Genomic DNA, 22,668 nt, shown 5'->3' with positions numbered 1-22,668 from the left:
ATATATATATATATATATATGCGTCTATATATAAGTATCTATATATAAGAATAAATGAAAGACATGTGTAAGTAGAAGAATATAATATGTATACCTACATCCTTCAATACAACGATACACACTTATACACGCCTGTATATACATACATACATACATACATACATACATACATATATATATATATATATATATATATATATATATATATATATATATATATATATATATATATTGAAAACATTGTCACCTATACATGCTCTAAACACGCTCCCACGAAATCTACTAACACAAACAGAAACCGGCTCCCTAAAAAGAAAAAAAACACTCATCAGGCGCATCAAAAGACTCAACAAAAAATCAACCAATTGAAATATTCCCACACACAACATCCACATTCAACAACAATGAAAAGACTAGAGATGGAAAAACTTCATCTGCAGACCAACATGAAAACCTCCATTGAAAATCAAAGAGCTGAGGAGGAACAGTGGGTTATCAAAAACATCAAACAGAACCCAAAAGTGTTCTATTCTTATGCAAATAAGCATAGAACCACTGTCTCACCCATTGGGCCATTGATTGATGATAACGGCATTCCCCAACACGATGCTAAAGAAATGGCAGAAATACTGCAGAAACAATACTGCTCTGTCTTCAGTGTTCCCACTGATATTGACGTGAAGGAAACGAACGAAGTTGATTCCCAACACAAAATCGCAGACATAACCTTCACTGCCACCGACATCGTAGCAGCAATAAATGAGGTCAAATATTACACTGCTGTAGGCCCTGATAGATTCACCGCTAGTCTCCTGAAGGAATGTAGACACCAACTTGGAGTCCCTCTGACCAACCTCTGGAGAAATTCGTTAGACGCAGGTTATATACCGAAACAGTTTCTATCCCAGTCGGTCATCCCGGTTTTCAAACAGGGAAACAGATCCCTCGCAGTCAACTATCGCCCAATCTCACTCACCTCCCACATCATTAAAGTGTTTGAAAGAGTGCTAAGATCAAGGATAGCTGACTTCCTGGAGACCCACAAACTCATAAATACAACTAAGCATGACTTTCGCTGTGGCAGGGACTGTCTAACACTGCTCTTACACCACATTGAAGATGTACTCAAAGCCTTGGGAACAGGTTCGAACTCTGACGTCATATATCTTGACTTCAGTAAAGCGTTCGACAGGGTAGACCATAATATCCTACTCTCAAAATTGGCAAATGTTGGAATCCGTGGAAAAGTTCTACACTGGATTAAGTATTTCCTGGCGAATAGAACACAACATGTTGTAGTTGATGGAGTCCACTCAAGCCCAGCAAAAGTCACCAGCGGTGTTCCCCAGGGGACTGTTTTCGATCCGCTACTCTTCATAATTTACATAAACCACTTTTCCAGTGTCGTACATTACTGCAAAGTGGAAATATTTGCTGATGACACTAAGCTCCAGCAAATCGTCAATGAAGAAGCAGACCGATCACAACTCCAGTCTGATCTATATGCCGTGAGTTAACGGGCAGACAGAAACAAAATGCAACTGAACGAGGGAAAATTTGAGCTGATGCATTTTGGAAGAAATTCCTCACTAAAACAACCATACTCTCTTCCTTCAGGGGAACCGCTCACAGCCTCTAACAATATCAGAGACCTGGGTGTAATTGTTGATGACGATCTCAGTTGGAGTGCACACATCAACAAGAAGGTCGATATAGCTCGTAGGATGAGTTCCTGGATCTTAAGAACTTTCCGGTCCAGAGAACAAGGTGTCATCATACCACTTTTTTCCTCCCTTGTACGGCCACACCTTGAATACTGCTGCCCACTGTGGTCTCCCCATACAAGACAAAACATCTCCAGAATTGAGTCTCCCCAGAGGGCACTCACTAAACAAATTGAAGGCATGGCTGCTCTCGATTATTGGGATCGCCTTAAAGCCTTGAAACTTTACTCCCTCCAGCGTCGCCGTGAGCGGTACATCATTTGTACGATGTGGAGAATATACCACCAACTTTGCCCAAACGACCTTAACATTAGCTTCAAGGTTCATCCAAGACTGGGACCACGGGCCATACGACCCCTGCTCAATTTAAGATCACAACATACATGTACACTGCAACATAATTTCTTTTCCTCAACAGGCCCTGCCCTATTTAACATTGTCCTGAAGGAGATCAAAGAGGAAAAGGATCCCATCAACTTTAAACGGAGTCTGGATAGATTCCTTCAAAGAATACCAGATAAGCCACCCATAATTGGATACAACTCACCCAACAAGAACACACTACTTGAACAAAGCTTGATACAACTCACCCAACAAGAACTCACTACTTGAACAAAACTTGACTTAAACAAAACTTGCCTTAAACAGGATTCGAATAATCATATCAGGTGGTGCTATTAAGCTAGACATGGCCTGGACCAATCTTTGGTCGAAACATATCTAAGTTTATCTATACAAACATATATACATGCATATAAACATACACATGAGCCTTGAATCTAGAAACCAGCTCTGTCCCTACTGACGAGAAATTTTGAAATTAAACTGAATAATGACATATAAAAATAAATGTATATCTATGTGTGAACGTGCGTTGAAACATATTAAATCTAATAAATATAGAATCACAAGCAAAATATACCCAACTCACAATGTCTTTAAATTCTGAAGGTGTTGCCAAAAACCGTTTCCGATGTTCGTGATTCCATTGCCTTCGAGGCCTCTGAAAAATGTAAGAATATATGTAACAAATGCAATTGAAATGGACCGGTTTTTAGACGTTCACTTATATATATGGGATGAAAGAATTTCGTGTTTATGTACATGTTAGTATGCATTTGTATATTTTTATGAATGCGTATATATGTATGTGTGTGTGTGTGCGTGTGTGTGTGTAGGTGTTTGTGTGTGTGTGTGTATTTTCATACATACATGGTCTCGTACATAAATATATGCACACACACGCACACACACGCACACACACACACACACACACATGTATAGATAGATAAATAGTTAGATAAATAATCAGGTATATAAACAAATGTAGGGCCCATGAACCGAGGTGCAGAAAGTAAGTAAACTTGAAACAATCCGTAGAAAATAAAATATAACACAATCATCAAGAACAATGGTGGTTTACTGAGGTGGAAGGGTATGGATGGATATTTTCCCCATTGAAGTACGAGAGGCTGTAAAGAATTATTTTATATTTCACCGCTGGCAGCCATGGTTGCTAGGTATCTGTATAAAAATCTAAGAGTTAAGGAATGGATATGCTTCATAGCGAGTGTAAGCTCGGAAGTGGTAAATATCGAAGCAAGGTGTATATCATAGGCTACTCTTCCGGCCAAGGGTGTCTTGATTAAATGAAGTTTTCTTTCAGAATCCGTAGCGAGCACATACATACGTTCATTGATACGTCCAAAAGAGGACAGGGAATACTGATTAGAGAACTACAGATACAAGCAATGAATGACATTATCAAAAATGTACAATAGTTTCTAAAGATGTAATATATAAATACATATACACATGTCTAGACCTGCAAGTATACGTATGAGTATGCATACGTAAAATGCATACATAAAACCAAAGAGAAAGTTGTCGTGACGATACCTGCTCAGTGGCCCGCGTAACATTGCAGAAAGTGTATGGAGAAGAGTGTATGAGCCACACACAAGTGTACGAGTTGTTCAGACGTTTCCAAGATGGCCGAAAATTGTCGGTATTGACGAATGTTCTGGGAGACCTGCAACCAGCAGAACGGAGAAAAACATCGCAGCTGTGAGGGGGAAATCATCGAGTCCCCATCCGTGAGTTATCAGAAGATGTGCAGATTATTTACGGTACAGTTTAACCCATTATCATTGAAGATTTGGATATTAGACGCGTGTCTGCCAAGTTTGCACCAAAACTGTTTTCAGCCGACCAAAAAGACACTTGGTTTTCAGTTGAACAAGATATCCTTAATTGTATAGAGAACTATGAAAACTTTTTCAAAACTTTGCGTATGCTCCTGTGTAGGTATCGCACATGCATACACATGCATACACCCATATTCGTAGATCAGTACCTATACACACATACACTTACATATACATCTCTGTGTGTCTGTATATATGTATATGTGTGTATATATATATATATTTATATATAGGGAGTTTACAAAAAAAAACAACAAAAAAAAACAACAAAAGACGAAGACAGGTGGTGTACAAAACAAACAGATGTATTAGTATAATGCTCAGGAATAGAAAAAGTCTTTTACGTTTCGAGCCTACGCTCTTCTACAGAAAGGGACACAGAAAAAACAACGAGAGAAAAAATGTGTGTAGTTGCTAACGATATATATATATATATATATATATATATATATATATATGCGTGTGTGTGTGTGTGTGTGTTTCTGTGTGTGTGTGTGTGTCAGGAGTGCTCCGTCAGTTACGACGATGAGGGTCCCAGCTGATTCGACCAACTGAACAGTTGATGCAGATTCTCTGCTCAACTTGCTTTGTCATGGTCAATGGGAGGATTACACGCTGCACACCTTGCTTCAAAGCACTGCTGTAAACAACGGAAGTGAACTAGAACGTTAAAACTTAGTGCGCATGCACAGCAGAGTTTAAGGTCAATCTGTACCAAGCGGTTTTTGTCTGCGTGCTCTACTTTTGTTACTAGGGCAACGATCTGGATACTTATTGATCAGACTGGGTAATTGTATTTAACTATTTATATGGTCAATTCCGCCACCTTCAATATAATGATAATTCATATTTTGAAATCATTCAGTTACTAATTATGTTTATACAATATTTAGGTATGAAAATATATTTTAGTGTATCTACATGTATTATAACTATAATTATATATTTTAAACAATAATTTATGTATGAATATTAATATCATTTTTCCTTATAATTACCTTATATGCTTTAATCTATCCTAATCTAGAATACTAAATTATATTAATCTTATCGTAAATCATAAGCTATTCGCTACTTATATACTTGAGGCTTTAATCTTTAATTCAATATTTTTCTTGGAGCGTAGCTGTTACTTCAGCCTTCTATTTGATGGAGTTTATTAAAAACACCTGATCAAGCGGGCAAGTTTCAGGGTCTCGATAGTTACAACTAAGAGTGGTCTCTTAGAGGTATAATGTCGAAACCTCGAAGCTTGTCCACTTGACCATGCGTGTATAATAAACTCCAAGACAAATCAATTGAAAATAAGAATTACATCGGGTTATGTGAATGCAAATTCAAGATAAGTTATGCAAACCACCTATCTTCGTTCTGGCACATCAATAAATGTAGTGCAACCAATTTGGAAAACCACGTACGGAATTTTCAGAGCAACTCAACACCACATACAATGGAAAATTGTTGAGAAATCCAAGCCAAATGTTAATGGATCTAAGAAATGCTACTTATGAGTAGTAAAAGGATCTTATATTCTTCTTAGATCCAGCAATTCCATTACACCACTTAATTCGTGATCTGACATTTCTAGCAGTTGTAGACGCATGGACCATTTTTTTGTTTACTGAATTTGAGGTCACCCCGGATTGAGTTGCTGTTTCGCAGATTTTTAACATATTTTTCTGTTATTTTGTTTTAAATCATTTGTATTTAATGAGTTTTCTGTAATTATAGAAGTCAAGGACCATAGCTTTCTGGATTTCGTTTCTTTTTCCGTTCCTTTTTTTGGAACGTTTTTTCTTATTTTTTTCCTGTCCGGTGTCCTTGTCTTTTTTACAGTATATATAACGCTGTCTTAAATCACTAAATATAACAGCTAAATTTGCCAAAGATTGCACAAAGTATAAAAAAGCAAGAACACGTCGGATAATACAGCTATATATAAAATATGTACACAATTACATGTGATGGTCAAGATTAAAAAGCCCGTTCAAGAGCAAAATTCCACCAGCGCTTGTCTAGGGCTACAGATAAGCAGCATGCTATAGATTATGACAGGGTATCTACTTGCGGCTGCTTCCAGATACACTCTTATAATCTCAATGACATACAAAGGCATATGCACCCACTGGGTATCGTTCCCCAGGAAACTGATACCCAGAAAGAAAGAAAAGAATATGTGTTCTCCTTTAGTCAAGAGAAGTTGTGCTAATTTGTATTAATTAATAGTGCAAAGAAGGAAACTTTCTACTATATTTAAGATAGAGTGATGCTTTTCAAAATACAGTATTTTATTTTACAGCATTTACTATATATAACTGTATTTCATAAGATTAATAAAACTTGTTCTTTACGCAAATTATACTAATATTTTCTCCCATTTTCTCCTCTCTACAGTGTACAAAATATTACTGATAATACTGATGGATATATAAAGATTTAATAAGCTTTATAAGGGGCTTTGGACCATCTAATAAGTGATGATCAGAAATCTGGAAAATTCAGTTATTCAGCAACTCTCAGGGCCCAGCGGTAATAAATATGAGGGAATTTACTGTACATATATATAATACAATATATACTTATATACAAGTTTGATTCAACTTACAGCTTCTCTAATTGGTCAAGGTTTTTGAAGCTACCGTTTTCAATATTCCTTATTTCATTGTAAGCAAGGTGTCTGAAAAATAAAAGACAGATCATAAAAGACGACATAAAGGCAAACAGAAGTGAAATACAATCTCCTAATATATTTTTCTACTCTAGGCACAAAGCCCGAAATTTTGGAGGAGTGGGCCAGTCGATTAGATCGACCCCAGTACGCAACTGCTAGTTAATTTATCGACCCCGAAAGGATGAAAGTCAAAGTCGACCTCGGTAGAATTTGAACTCAGAACGTAAAGACAAACGAAATACCGCTACGCATTTTGCCTAGCGTGCTAACGTTTCTGCCTGCTCGTCGCCCTTACAATCTCCTAATATAATAATGAGCGTAATTTTTTTTTTATATATTTGTATATATGTGTATATATATTTATTTGTCCAAAATCACGGAGTAGGAGTAGGATGGAGTAGGAGAAAGAGTAGTATAAGTGAAGGGAGAGGAGTGAAAAATGTAATTCAGTGAAGGAGAAGTAGTGAGGGGAAGGAAGTGTGTATGCGTGTGCATGTACAAGAGAAGTATGTGAATGTTTGTATGTGTGATTATTATGTAGCTTGTTTTGTACCTTATTTATATATATAAAATACTACAATTAGCCGTCATTTTTGACGGCACAAGGTCAGCTAGTATAAAATATTTTACTTTTAAAACAATTATTTGGATGTCTTGGAAATTAGACTTTAGTATAATGAACCTGAAAACAGATATACCTTGCTGGATAGATTCGATCAAACTGTCGGTTACATAAACTGTATTTCAATGTTGAAGTACACTTGTTGTCAAATGTAGTTGTAATAGAGCCGGCAGAACTCGGACAAGTTAGCTGATTTAAATTCCCAAAGAGATTTCTTTGGCGTGAAGATGTGTTGTATAGCCCAAGTAAGTGAGTTTGGTTAAGATAATTTGAAAGTGATCCGATAATCAAATTGGTTCATAGACGGCAAATCCTGAGAAATGCATTGACAATATTTGGTGTGTCTGTATGGTTGTCAGGGATACAGGTAGGTATGGACATTAGCACTTTCTAATAGTTCGGGACAAGAATTGGAGTCATCGTTAAAGACGAGAGGATGGGAGGAACAATGACTTTAAGGAAATGTAAGGACATGTAGCGTAAAGTAGGAAGATGCAGTGAGGTAGTGAAACGGGGGGAGGGTATCCTTGCCATCTCAGCGGTCTTCTGGAAGATGACTCACACTGGGATGCCACTCTGACAGAGGCACAAATGCAGCTATGCAGGTGAGAAAATTCTTCTCCATCATGGCAACATGATGGGTGAGAGTGCATTCATTCCAAGGATACCTCTAATCTCAAATGATCACCCCTTTCAGTTCAACGGACAACAGTTTCCTGTCAAACTTAGCTTTGCAATGTCTATCAACAAAGCACAAGGTCAATCTCTAAAGGTGGTGGGACTTAACCTCTTTCAACCTTGCTTCTCACATGGTCAGCTGTATGTTGGATGTTCAAGAGTTGGAGATGAAAAGAACCACTACATTCTCAGTGATAAACAGGGTAAAACAGAAAACACAGTATATGAAGAAGCACTAACATGAATAGTAAGTCCATGTCAAATTCAGAAGTGTAATACATTGAGTATTAAAGTATTAATATTACACTTTCACTTTTCGATTGACATGAATGTATATCTGTGTGTGTAAAAGTGAAACAATAAGATATATTCGCTGTCTGATTGTGTGTGGATGTGTGTACTCTACGCAAGGCCTTTCATTGTTTATAATCTGTATCTATTTTTGGTGACGAAATAGGTTAGTAAACGTGTATTTACTTCATATACATATATGAGTTGAAAACTTTCTTTTCACAATTTACTTAACGTCTATATTCCATGTTGGCATGAGATGCAGAGTTACGTAGAAAGTTGGTACCTCAGCTACTAGCAGTTGAGACCTATGTAATCTAGACAACGTTTTAAAATTTCATTATTTTCTTTAACCCGGATAACGCCGGTATTTCTGTTATTATAAACACAAAAAGAAATCTATTTACTCTTACAAACACATTTACAATCACACATATAACATACAATGAAAAACAAAATCAGTATAATTGAAAAATACATGCAACTTACAAGCTTGTTAAATTAGTAAGGTCCTGGAACCAACTTTCATCAATAGTTACAATATGATTTGATGGGAGACGCCTGTTACATAAAAAAGGGTATATACTTTAGATGAAATTCAGCTTGACAATTTTTTAGACATTTATTAACATATTTGTGATGGGATTAAAAATTTGTTCTATAGTAATCAATATAAATCGACAAGCACCTGTCATCTGTTGAGATATTATGACAAGTTTTGGAAAATGAAATCTTCTAAAGATCCTAAAATTATGAGAATCAGCTTTCTAAACAAATGTAGTGAGGCTCCTATTGGTAACTTTTTCCAAAAATACGGATACTTATCATTTGGCTGTATGTACGTGACTGTGCTTTTGTAAGTTCTACAAATATGACTTGATCCTATACGTAAACATACATGAGTGCGTATATATACAGGTATACGTATGTATACATACATTTAAGTATGTATATATATATATATATGTATATATGCATAGATAAAATTGTGTATGATGTACCTAGCATTACTGCTCCTACCAAAACAGAGAGAAACTCCTGTGAAGGTTAACTGTAGATAAATAATTTTATTAAAATTATTTTAAGAAAATTCGGTATATTTACATTGTTTTGCGAGACAAACACACGTCACAGTGTCTTTTTACTTTGTCAGTCAAAATTAACTAAAAGTTGTTACCGATTTCCCCACACAATATCGTTGCCATCACGAATATTTAGTAAATAAATCGACCAGGAACAGATAAGAGAACGGCGCCATGAGTCTCTTTATTACCTAGAAATATTATCTGTTTTAGATATGTTGTGATCATCATGACTAAAAAGCGTCTGAGTATAGCCCTTCTCCTTCAGCGCTGATATAGTGCTAAACAATAAAAATGACTTACAGAGACATGTGTTTGGTGGACAAGCAAATACATTTTTTATATTTACATGCTCATAGACATACATACACGTACATACAATGACAGAAAAAAGAAAGAAATAAACAAACAAAGGAGAGAGTGTGTGTGAGAGAGAGAGAGTAAGACGGAGACATATACATAGATATTTTACTAAAACATTATAAATTAAAATGTGTTAAGTCTGATCCTACTTACAGCTCCTTTAAATTGTAAAGGCCTTTGAAAGCTTCTTTTTCAATATATGTGATGTTATTACTGTCCAAATATCTGTAGTAAGAAAGAGGATTTATAATAGATGATGTTGTGCAGGTCTATGGAAAATATAAATATTCATCAATAATCTTGTTTCAAATTAAAGAGTTTAATAGAAAAGAAAAACATTTATTTACAGCAATAGAAGTGTCAAGGAATTTTTTTACTTGCTGAGTCACAGTAGTAAGAGGCAGAGCCAATAATGCTTGTTGTCTCTCTCCGAGGAGGCCGGTGGAGTAGGCGCCGTTAAACTAACTGTTACAGGTCAACAGTTACAGGGAAGACATTAGCGGAAATATGATGGTAAGAAAAGACTAGGGATCGTGGTTTGCATTAAGCCGAGAAGTTGGATGCAACAAGTATAACGAGAGATGATGTATATTGACAGTAGATGTACAAATCCAGTTAGCTCCAAGGAATAGAGTACATTATAGTGGCGATAAAAAAGACAGAGGGAGGTGTCAGTATGCCAGTATGCCTGTGCAAGGCGGCGAGCTGGCAGAAACGTTAGCGCGCCGGGCGAAATGTGTAGCCGTATTTCGTCTGCCGTTACGTTCTGAGTTCAAATTCCGCCGAGGTCGACTTCGCCTTTCATCCGTTCGGGGTCGATAAATTAAGTACCAGTTACGCACTGGGATCGATGTAATCGACTTAATTCGTTTGTCTGTCCTTGTTTGTCCTCTCTGTGTTTAGCCCCTTGTGGGCAATAAAGAAATAAGTATACCTGTGCACCAGAAGCTGGAGTGTTTCTGTTAGTGATTGAATACCTGTTGGGTGAGTGACCCTTCACTGGATGTGTGCAGAGCAGCAGCACTGTCCCAGATGCGGGCGCACATCATCTCCATGTGGGCTTTTCCTGAGACTTGTAGAGTGTTTACAAACGCTGGAAGCTGAAATACCTTTTGACCCTGAAGAGTCGACCTTGTCTTTGGGGATGCATTCCTGTCTACACGGAACATATGCTTTACCAGGAGAGATCCCCGACGATAGCGAGACCAGGCATTTCGAGCAACTCAGCTTTAACTGAGTCCCACACGTATTTAAAGGGTTTGTGATGCGGTGGTGCTTATTGGTATGTGCAGTACTTGAATTTTTCTGCTGTTAAAAGGTAAATTTGGCATGGCCTCAGTGAGGGATACACCCCAAGCCTTCGTTTATGGAATCAAAGCAAGTTTAGCATGTGGTATGTAAGTTGCATGTGGTGTGGATGATGCAAAGTCAATGGAAGTTAGAAAGGAGAGAAGGATCGTAACATCTTCTTAAGAGTGAACGTTGCTAGATGTACAGAAAGAATAAAGTAGGTAACAGGACGGGATCCTAGGAAACAACTGTGTTGTTTGAGAATATAACAGGTAGAGCTCCTTTAGTACATTCCACAATTGTGCGATCAGATTGGAAGCTACCGATCCAAGATGAAAGAAATGTTCAGTTCGCAAGCTGAAAGTTATGAGTGAAGATTTTCATGTCTGGCACTTTGGAAGGCTTTGGTGATGTTAAGAGCAATAACGTTGCTTTTACTGAACTTCTCTAAAGCTAGGTGCCACGGACGAATGACTTAAAAGGGTAAGCAACCAGTAGATCTGGCTCTGCAGAAGCAGTACTGTGGTCATTCAGGGAAAAGAAAGGGAAAGGATGAGATATAAAGTGAAAGAATGAGAGAGAAAGAGAAAGAGAGAAAGAGAGTGAAAGGGAGAGATCAACATCGTTTATGACTGTCACTTTCATAACCTTGGAGAGATTAGAAATGAGAGTAATATGGTGGGTTCGGAGGGTGTACCTCTTATTTTAGAATGAGACACTGAAGCTGGCATCCAAATATCACGGTATATCCCCTTATCCAGATTGAAAGTCACAGAGTGTGGAAGCACGAACTGAGGTGCAATATTTAATTATAATTGGAGAGGCCTTGTTTGTATTAAAGTAGCATTTGGCATGCTGTGTGAGGAAAGAAGACACTATCGTAGTGGAATAGGGATAGATTTGGAGAGAATTGGTCAAGAGAACGTGGTTTGTAATCAGATACAATACAGCAATGATAGTAATAGTTTTTCCCATGGGATAACTACATTGTACTGAAAGAGAGGTAAAGAGGTATCCATGAAGTTGGCGGAAAACCATTTGGCAAGGGACAAGAAATCCGGTTGGGTTTTGGGAGACGGGAAATCTTAAAGGCCGTGTAATGCTCGAAGGTACCTTTCGCACACTGGACAAAATATTATCTGCTTCATAATGAAAATGTATTGGATATTGTTTCAGTTGCTCATTCTGCAAAACTAGCAGATAAATACGAACTGGTGAAAGTAGAAGTTGCAAAGCTGGATAAACGCCATCCAGTTTTGAAGAGTGAGCGAGATTCTCATGGCATTGTCCATACAAGCTGTAGCGCAGCTACGGGAAAATCAGCAGCTGGAGGACTGAAGACAGACACGGAATTTTTATTGTGAGGGAGATGTGAAAGAAAGTGATCAAGCTAATGAATATCAGTATTATGAGAAAAGAAAAACATAGGTGCATTTAACTTACATTTCTTTTAAATTGGAAAGGAACTGGAAGGACCGTTCATCAATGGTTGTAATTTTATTGTTTCTCAGTTCTCTGTAATACAAAAGTAATTATATAACATTTGAAGTAACAATTTTACAATCTTTTACACACTCAGTCATGTAAATGTGATAGAATTTGAAATACTATGTGCTTCATAATGAAAATATATTGGCTGCTGTTCCAGTTGCTCACTCTGCAAAAATAGCAGATAAATATGAAGTGGTAAAAGCAGTGCCAGAGAGAATTAAGCACTGCAATCGTCAGGGGCTGATATGTGTGAACTTTAACAAGGTTAATTTTCTCCTTGGGCAACAAAGTAGACGCACCAAATTTCCATGCGTTTTTCAGTAAAATGGCCAAACAGGGAAGATACTGGGTGATCAAAGAATGACCAGAGCGATCATTAGTTCGAGGGTCTTTTAATGTGGTTGAAGAATCTTTAGTTCAACCGGGAGAAATTATCCTACCTCCATTCCTTCTCAAACTTGGCATTATGAAGCAATTTGTTAAAGCTCGGATAAAGATGGACCATACTTTCACTATATCTGAACGGAGAGAGAGAGAGAGAGAGAGGGAGAGAGAGAGAGAGAGAGAGGGAGAGAGAGAGAGAGAGAGAGAGAGAGGGAGAGAGAGAGAATGAAAGGCTGAGAGGGAAAGAGAGAAAACAGATTTTAAATGGTAAAAAGTAATGTTAATGAAAATATGTTGACAATTCTGAGCTCACTTACAAGATATGTAAATTGTCCAAGCCTTTGAAAGCTCTGTCTATATTGTTGATTTTATTATCTTCCAGGTATCTGCAATATGAAAGTGAGTTCACAAGACATGATATAAAGCAGATATGTGATAAAATGTAAAATGTTAAGCCTAAACAATTTGTCTCAAAGAAAAAGAAAAGCTTAATACAAAACAAGAAATCATCATAAATATTGATATTAATGAAAATATTTATGTAGATGGACGTCTGTAGACGGAGATGTGCGGAAATTATACACACCTCATTAATATATTGATGCGGATTTGTTGTAGTGAAAATGGTACTCCTCTTCCCACGTGATAAAGCAGTATGAGAGGCCACTATAAAGTCAGACAGTCAGTATCTATTATGTCTATTGTGCGTGTCAAATTTCACCAGTTATTGAGCCTTACTTTACGTTACGTTTTGTGTCTGTTACGGCTATATTTACTGTGCTAACTGTGAAGGCGCATGGCTCAGTGGTTAGAGCATCGAGCTTACGATCGTGAGGTTGTGAGTTTGATTCCCGGACCGGGATGTGTGTTGTGTTCTTGAACAAGACACTTTAATTCACATTGCTCCAGTTAATTCAGCTGTAGTTGCGACGTCACTGGTGCCAAGCTGTATCGGTCTTTACCGTTCCCTTGGATAACATCAGTGGTGTGGAGAGAGAAGGCTTGCTGGTATGCATGGGCGACTGCTGGCCTTTCATATAACAACCTTGTCCGGACTTGTACCTCGGAAGGTAACTTTCTAGGTGCAATCCCATGGTCATTCATGACCGAAGGGGGTCCCCCCATTCTCACTGTGCTAACTATTTAGCGAAAACTGTTTTATGATATCAAAATGTTGTAGAAGACGGGAATAGTCAGAGAGAAAGAGTGTCTTTGGTCCGGGCAACTTGCTGAAACAAAAGATGGTGGGACACGGGATAATGCTTGATATCTCCATTGCAGCGTTGTCCATTGATTTTCTGACAATAGTCTCGCGTGCTTTACGGTCGTGTACAGTGAATCTGTGTTGTAGTAAGTAATATTCTTCAAGTGTTAAAGAGAGTTGTTTTCCAGAACTACTTGAGTGTCCAACTATAACTGAGTTTTATGGAATTATGGCTTTGATTAGGTGGCGGATGGGAAGATCCTGGTCGCAATAGTTTATTATGACACTGAGACGCGTTTGGTGTGTCAGATGGTATATTAGCTGCGACTAATTAGGTGATTTAAATTGTCAAAGGGTATGCAGGTGCAAAAAGATGTCAGATTTATTGCTTTGATTAGAGAGCGACCGCAGGATTAAATGGCAGTGTACGGTTGGGGTAGAATGTAAGAAAGAAATTAGGAATATCTTGAGAAAGATATAGTGCTGGCTGAATGAAAGATTTGTGTATGAAACACGATTAGAATCGGTATCAGATTAAAAGTGTATGACGTGTCTCTGCTAGACACACGCGCGTGAAACCACACACACACACACACACACACACACACACACACACATATACACAGGCACACACACACAAACACAGGCACACACACACGCACGCACCCGCCCCCCACACATATGTAATACTGTGTTAGTGAATAATATACCCGACTTACAAATTCTGTAACTTGCTGAGTCCTTTCCAGGAACCATCTTCAATATTTGTAATCATATTATTTCCCAGGAATCTGTATCAGACAGGAGATTTATTTTTGCATGAGTTTTCGGTTATCGTTGTTTATCTTAATGTTGTGTAATATCTTACCAATATAACATAACTGAAGAAATTAAAAAACATGTCTCTCGTACAAATAAATAAAATATCTTAACTCAGCTTGATCGAGTAAGTAATTTCAAACGTCAGCATAATCACAAAAAATAAACACTAATTTATAGAAATATATGGCGACAGGTATGTCAAAAGTAAATAATTGAGGTATTGTTCTCCTAAAAAGAGCTCAAATTTGTTTTAAACAGAGAGTGGAGATATGTGAATTCATTCAGCGATGAATTCATTAAATGAGCGAAACAACTAAAACATTATACCGGACTTCGATATACGAGACTTATTTAATAATCTAAATTGAGAACTAAAACACTGTTTTAGGTAATGACTTCTCATTCCAGTAACTGATTGAATCAATCCACCATAGTTTTGGTATATTTAAATTAAACTGAAATTTTATTCGGTCAGAATGCAATAATGTAAAGGTATTTAATCCGCCCTTTTAGATGAAACGGAGAAAAGGTTTAGTATCCATTCGGTTATTGTTGAAATAATTCCAGAGAACATAGGACAGATATGATCACCAAGTAAAATTTATTAGAAATACATTTTATTTATATATATTTATTGATATTTTAGTTTCATTTTTCATCTATTTATTTAGGTGTGAAAATTTTTGTTGCAATTCTGCATCTTAATTATTGATACAATTTAAATTCATCTCGTATCACTTGCCAAACTAATACGACTCCAAATTATATTTCATCACACCTTTTTAAGGTGCTTGATGTTTGCAAAAATTGTTCCTTCAGTACCGTTGTCTACCATAGACTGTATGAATGGTAACAGTTGGTAGCAGTTGAACCGACTACCGCGAGTAAATGAATCAAATAAAACTTTGTTCAGTTGTCAAGTAACTTGGAACAGATCGGGCAACAGAAATGTGAAGTTATGGGATTGATAATTAATAGAATGCGTTTATCTCTATGACATTCTGTGTTGTTGATTAATCCGAAAATTTCAATGCTGACCACCATAATTAAAATATTAAAAAATAATTTTCTATACATTACCATTTTATATTTTCTTGTCATATAATCAATCTGGTAATTTAAACTATTTGCATAGTTAAGTGGAACTTTGTGAGTGTGACAGATGTCTAATTTTCAGACACCTGTGACTAGATGATTCCATTAACTAAGTAATTATGTCCAACGAATTTAGGAAATATTTCAGTAGTAACAAAATTTTGCGTACTTTCTTATCATTTTGAACTGAACAGGTATTAAATATATATAATCAAAGTTATAATACATGTTAGATACGACCGTTATGTCAAATGCTTTATTTTATAAAAATCAATTTAAATCAATATGCACTGAGAAACATTGTATTGATTTATTTATTCTGAAATTGCGTTGTCTGAAGCCGTGAGCTGAACGGCATAGGATTATAAAGGAGAAATAGCTGATGAGTAATGATAACACGAAACATTGTATGTGAAAATCTACAAAAATTGTCTAATACTTACAAATCTATTGCAATTGCTGAAATTGCTTGAGAAATCGAAGTCAAATTCCGATTAGTACAATTTATAGATGTCTTATGTCTCTAACATTCAGAAGTGGGTTTGCATAAATTTATCTTGTTGGTATATATAATATAATTTTGGATCTTCTTGAAAACGTTGTGCTAACATGGACTTGCGGATGTGTTAATTTCAATGATATTTTCTACATCTAAATATGTTTAACAACCTCAACAACTATTGGCTTTGTATTCTAAATTCTATATATATGCACAGTACACAAAACACACACACACACACACATATGCATGCATACATATATCTATCTATGTATATCTATATCTATCTATCGATCTATATATATATATATATATATATATATATTATATATATATATATATAATATATATATATATATATATATATATCCATGCATATATGCATACATATATACCTGTGCGTATATATTTGCACATGATGACGATAGCAGTTTCTTTGTGTCCGAAGATTAAATACAAGAGCTGCAAGCACTCAGATGGCTATGTAAAGAGATCCTTGAAGCTGCAGGGCTGTCCATCTTGTTTGTGCATAGTGCGCGATATGATCCCATTGTTTAGACTTAGAGCCCTGAGCAGAATAACTCGCCAGGCTAACATGTCTGATGTGACCATCCGAAAATCGGTTTAACAATGGAGTGAATTGCTTTACAGGGGCGAAAAGCTTCACCTGTCCTGGAATTGGTAGAAAAATATCAAAGAAGGCAGCCACCAGCCTGACAGACTCTACAATTTGATCTATTTTCGAGACTGACTCCATACTCTTTTCCTATCCCTTTATAGTAATGGTTTCTGCTTGGAGTTTCTTCCAGAATATAATTTATCCACAGCTGTCAGGGTCTATCTATCTATCTATCTATCTATCTATCTATCTATCTATCTATCTATCTATCTATCTATCTATCTATCTATCTATCTATCTATCTATCTATCTATCTATCTATCTACCGACCTACCGACCTACCGACCTACCGACCTACCTACCTACCTACCTACCTACCTACCTACCTACCTACCTACCTATCTATCTATCTATCTATCTATCTATCTATCTATCTATCTATCTATCTATCTATCTATCTATCTACCTACCTACCTACCTATCTATCTATCTATCTATCTATCTATCTATCTATCTATCTATCTATCTATCTATCTATCTATCTATCTATCTATCTATCTGTCTGTATACGTATATATATATATATAGAGAGAGAGAGAGAGAATTCGTTATTATTATATTACTCTTATTATTATATTTACTCTTATTATTATATTACTAATTGGGTTTTTTTTAAAAGCCTTTATAGAAATTATTTACTCTTATTATTATATTATATATATATATATATTGCACACACAGAGTCACCCAGAAGAATGAATTTAGAGGGCAGCAAATTGAGATATGTTGCTCGACGTAAGAGTTAATTAATTTCATCGCATCTTACAATGTTTCTTTGATTTTGAGGTGTCGTAAAACATTAAAGAAAAGTTTCTTTGAAAGAGAATAGTTACTAGTCAATATTACGGAGATGTTTGTGTTAAATATGAGTTAAAGTGAAAATGAATGTTATGTTTTCATATTTATTCACGTTCAGAACACATTATAGAGTGGTGGCTGGATGAGAGATTTGTGTATGAAACAAGATTAGGATCAGTATTAGAGTAAAAACGTATGACGCATCTCTGCTAGACACACGCGCATGAAAACAAACACACATACATACAGACACACGCACGTCCAATTTATATATGTATATGTATATATATCCAACTTACAAAGTCTTTAATGTGTCGAGTCCTTCCAAGGAACCATTTTCAATATTTGCAATTTTATTTCCTTCCAGGAGTCTGTGTCAAAAAGGAGATTTACTTTTACATGAGTTATAGGTTATCGTGGTTAATCTTAATGTTATGTAATATCTTACCAATATAACATAACTGAACAAATAAAAATTATGACTATTGTAGAAATAAATAAAATATCTTAACTCAGCTTGATCGAGTAATTGCAAACGTCAGCTTAATCGCAAAAACTAAACTCTAAACTCTAATTTATAGAATTCACATGGTGACATGTATCTCAAAAGTTAACATACCTGTTAACTTATTAAGAAACTTGTTAATATGAGATATCGTCTTAAACAGAGAGTTTTATTTTTCATCTATTTATTTAGGTGTGAAAATTTTTGTTGCAATTTTGCAACTTAATCACTGATACAATTTAAATTCATCTCGTATCACTTGCCAAACTAATACGACTCCAAATTATATTTCATCACACCTTTTTAAGGTGCTTGATGTTTGCAAAAATTGTTCCTTCAGTACCGTTGTCTACCATAGACTGTATGAATGGTAACAGTTGGTAGCAGTTGAACCGACTACCGCGAGTAAATGAATCAAATAAAACTTTGTTCAGTTGTCAAGTAACTTGGAACAGATCGGGCAACAGAAATGTGAAGTTATGGGATTGATAATTAATAGAATGCGTTTATCTCTATGACATTCTGTGTTGTTGATTAATCCGAAAATTTCAATGCTGACCACCATAATTAAAATATTAAAAATAATTTTCTATACATTACCATTTTATATTTTCTTGTCATATAATCAATCTGGTAATTTAAACTATTTGCATAGTTAAGTGGAACTTTGTGAGTGTGACAGATGTCTAATTTTCAGACACCTGTGACTAGATGATTCCATTAACTAAGTAATTATGTCCAACGAATTTAGGAAATATTTCAGTAGTAACAAAATTTTGCGTACTTTCTTATCATTTTGAACTGAACAGGTATTAAATATATATAATCAAAGTTATAATACATGTTAGATACGATCGTTATGTCAAATGCTTTATTTTATAAAAATCAATTTAAATTAATATGCACTGAGAAACATTGTATTGATTTATTTATTCTGAAATTTCGTTGTCTGAAGCCGTGAGCTGAATGGCATAGGATTATAAAGGAGAAATAGCTGATGAGTAATGATAACACGAAACATTGTATGTGAAAATCTACAAAAATTGTCTAATACTTACAAAGTTACGACATCTGCCGGAATTGCTTGAGGAATCGAAGTCAAGTTCTGATTAGTACAATTTATAGTACTATGTTTCGAACATTTGCAGATTGCTTCACATACATCTGTTTGATTGGCATATACTAACAGAATACATACAGAAATCAGCAAAAATTTTAGCTGTGCTTGAATAACACAGAACATCTTTATAAAATATATCAACTGTCTTCTCAATTCTATTTACTCGATCGAAATACTTTCTAGGGTGTTTAACTGAGCTCGCATAAATTAATCTGCAAAAGAAAATGTTTCAAAGTATTAAAAGTTTGAATATTATTCCTTTCGCCTTCCTAATACTTTGAGGAGAAAATATTTAACCTGTTCCCTGTAATAATAAATTCATTCGGTGTTGAGATACGATACGTTAGGTTCTTTGACTTTGTTTTTCTTCACCTCAAATACGATAGAATGAGAGCCAGTTGAGCATCCGGATCGATGTAATCAACTTCTCCTCTCATCACAATTCCTGGCCTAGTGCCAAAAATTAGAAAAATTATTTATTTGATAAGTGAAAATGTCGAATGAAAACTTGAGATCATCTAGAACATCAGCGTGCGCGTGCACACACATACAAACAAAAAACAAAACCAAATAAAACACACACATATATATATATATGTGTGTGTGCGTGTGTGTGTGTAGACAGACAATACATAACGGTATATATATATATATTATATATATATATATATATATATATATATATATATATATATAGATAGATAGATAGATAGACAGACAGATGGATGAATGAATTATCCTTCATTTACAGTTAACACGGAAAATTCAATAAACAGTTACCAGGGAAGCAAAATTCACGCGAGTAACAAGGATGTAGTGACCTATTCAAAGGTAGAAACTCCGGGTTAATGTGCAGTAATTTGTATAGTATAAATAAATAAGTAGAGTTGAATGCAGGTGTTATTCAAATTCCTTTACTTTCGACATATGTTTCGAAGACAACATTGGTTTTATTCCAAAGGAATAAACGGTGTAAAATAATGTAATCTTCTCATCAGGAAAGAAAGAGAACCTATGTCAACAACAAGACATTATAACAATTTTGATGACTGCATAAATGATAAACAGAACGCTATTAAGTATTTTTAAAACAACCGTTAGTACATCCGACGTCAAAGACAGATCATAGGAAAAGTAAGCACTGGCAGAAACATACCTTTAGCTCATATAAATGATTTATATCAGTCTGTATAGTTTGAACATTTAGTTCACCTTGCACTTTACTTCAATAGAGAAATCTACTTCCAAGCCGTTGAACATTTTTTCAACCAGTGTATGTACTTTTATATATATATATATATATATATATATATATATATATAGTTAATCCAAACAAGAAAAAAAACAAAAAAAACACAGCAACACCAGGATGTGGAACAAATAAAGTATTATTGGACGCTCAGGAAAGAAGGGAAGAAGGAGGGTTTAAAGTTTCGAGCGGAGCTCTTCGTCGGAAACAAAGGAGAAGGGAAGACAGAGGAAAAAAATTGCTGGCGGTGCTCATGAGGTCACATGTATATATATATATATATATATATATATATATAATATATATATATATATACATATATATACACACAATAGTAGCCAAATTTAGAGAACAAAAATATATAATAAAGATATTTACATTTCTAGTTCATTTTGGGGAATGGATTTTTTATTGTGTATACTTTAAAGCATGTTGATTATTTACAACAAATTTTGGAAGAAAGGATTAATAACTAAATAATTTATAATAAAAAATATTATTTTTTTTCTTTACATAAACTACCCAGTCTGAATGGTCGACTTTTTCAATCAAATTTAGACTTTCTAGTCTTTCCAGCTTTTTATTGACCTTGTCCAACGCCGCAAACGGCAAGTTCCGTTTGGGCCTGAAAGCAGCTGTTGCCTCTTCTTTTACCTCGATTCTTGCTTTTGTTTAGTGCAACAGTTTAATCTTCCAAAAAAAAAAAAAAAAAAATTGGATATAATTTTTAAAATGTTTGTCTCAGTTCGACTTCATTCGAACTTTTAACCGTGCCAAACAGGTTTAATGATTTTATTTTCAACACATAAATGTTTGTCCTTTTCGCTTCACCTCGGAAAGTTACATTGCAAATACATTCCCCGAGGAGGAATTCCAACCACGTTTCGCTATCTCACAGCTCCTTTATAGGATCCAGTAGCTAAGGACATCATCAGGAGGAACCACGTCCTACTTCTCGACCCTACTTCTCTACCGTTTTAACGTGACGGTCTCCCTCCTTTCAGAGGTGTCTTCAGCTCTAGTGTCGAGTGCGTTTTTTCTTTCTCCTTTTTTTTTTTATTGTTCTTTGGTTTCTTCGATGCAGTATCAACGAACGGCAGTGGGCGAATGATCATCCTATCAAATTTCCCTTCAATACACGCCGTTAGGCTCTAGCAGCCAGCATCAGCTAATTGTCACATGACAGTATCTAAGCTTCAACTGACCAATGGAAAGGAAGGGTGCGTAGTTTTGTCCCGCGCCCTCTCTAAACCAACCTTGCAACAGTATCGTGTTAGTTTCAGCTCCAGCAGCCAGCACCGATTAGATGTTTGGTGGTACAAGCCTTCGAACCAGGAAGAGAGCCCAGCTGTTAATCAGCAATGCTGCTTAAGTGCCTGCCAGCCTCACCTAGCGACGCTATTTCCCAGATGGCATGTTATGGCTTTTGAGACATATTGCATCTTCTCGTTTCAGCTATATATAGAAGCTGGCTTTGTCGACTGCCTCCTGTATCCTCCTTATTAATTTTCTCAGCTCTGAGGTCGAAAATGCAAACCAGCTTTTAAATAACTTTTTCCTTTCATTGAATGTAGATATGGAGAGAGGTGGTAATACTCGACAGTCCATCCATATTCTTCACACTCTTCGATTAATTTCTCATACATCTTCTCCTTCCGTTGCTCTGCATTAGCGATGTTCTCTTCCCATGGCACTGTCAGCTCTAGCAAAATTCCAATTCTTCATTCTGTGTTCCACAGGATTAAGTCCGGTCTTTTTGTCGTTTTTATGAGTGGAAATATTAACAGTCTTTCCAAATCTGCAGCCAGCTCCCAGCTTCCATCTTTCGTCTGTCTCGTATACTTTATTTAAAAGCCTGGTCTCATGTCCTTTTCCCTTCTTCTGGAAGTGTATC

General features: G+C 35.8%; 1 protein-coding gene across 5 annotated transcripts in view; it reads right to left on the bottom strand.

Annotated features, from left to right (window-relative positions):
* The window catches only part of LOC115215701, a 123,459-nt gene that overhangs the window by 82,556 nt on the left and 18,235 nt on the right, over positions 1-22,668 (bottom strand). For all 5 annotated transcript variants that reach the window (XM_036505783.1, XM_036505782.1, XM_029784986.1 and 2 more), the window contains exons 2-10: positions 19,464-19,737; positions 18,200-18,271; positions 14,727-14,798; positions 13,121-13,189; positions 12,372-12,443; positions 9,792-9,863; positions 8,683-8,754; positions 6,537-6,608; positions 2,656-2,727 (exon numbers count right to left, since the gene is read on the bottom strand). In XM_036505783.1, the coding sequence (XP_036361676.1) occupies positions 2,656-2,727; positions 6,537-6,608; positions 8,683-8,754; positions 9,792-9,863; positions 12,372-12,443; positions 13,121-13,189; positions 14,727-14,798; positions 18,200-18,271; positions 19,464-19,648 (758 nt within the window). In that variant the 5' untranslated portion in view covers positions 19,649-19,737. The remainder of the gene's footprint in view (positions 1-2,655; positions 2,728-6,536; positions 6,609-8,682; positions 8,755-9,791; positions 9,864-12,371; positions 12,444-13,120; positions 13,190-14,726; positions 14,799-18,199; positions 18,272-19,463; positions 19,738-22,668) is intronic.

Source organism: Octopus sinensis, linkage group LG9 (assembly GCF_006345805.1).
Source record: "Octopus sinensis linkage group LG9, ASM634580v1, whole genome shotgun sequence".
NCBI lineage: Eukaryota > Metazoa > Mollusca > Cephalopoda > Octopoda > Octopodidae > Octopus > Octopus sinensis.
Note: the sequence above shows the minus strand (reverse complement) of the source record. Positions and strands in the feature narration are given on the sequence as shown.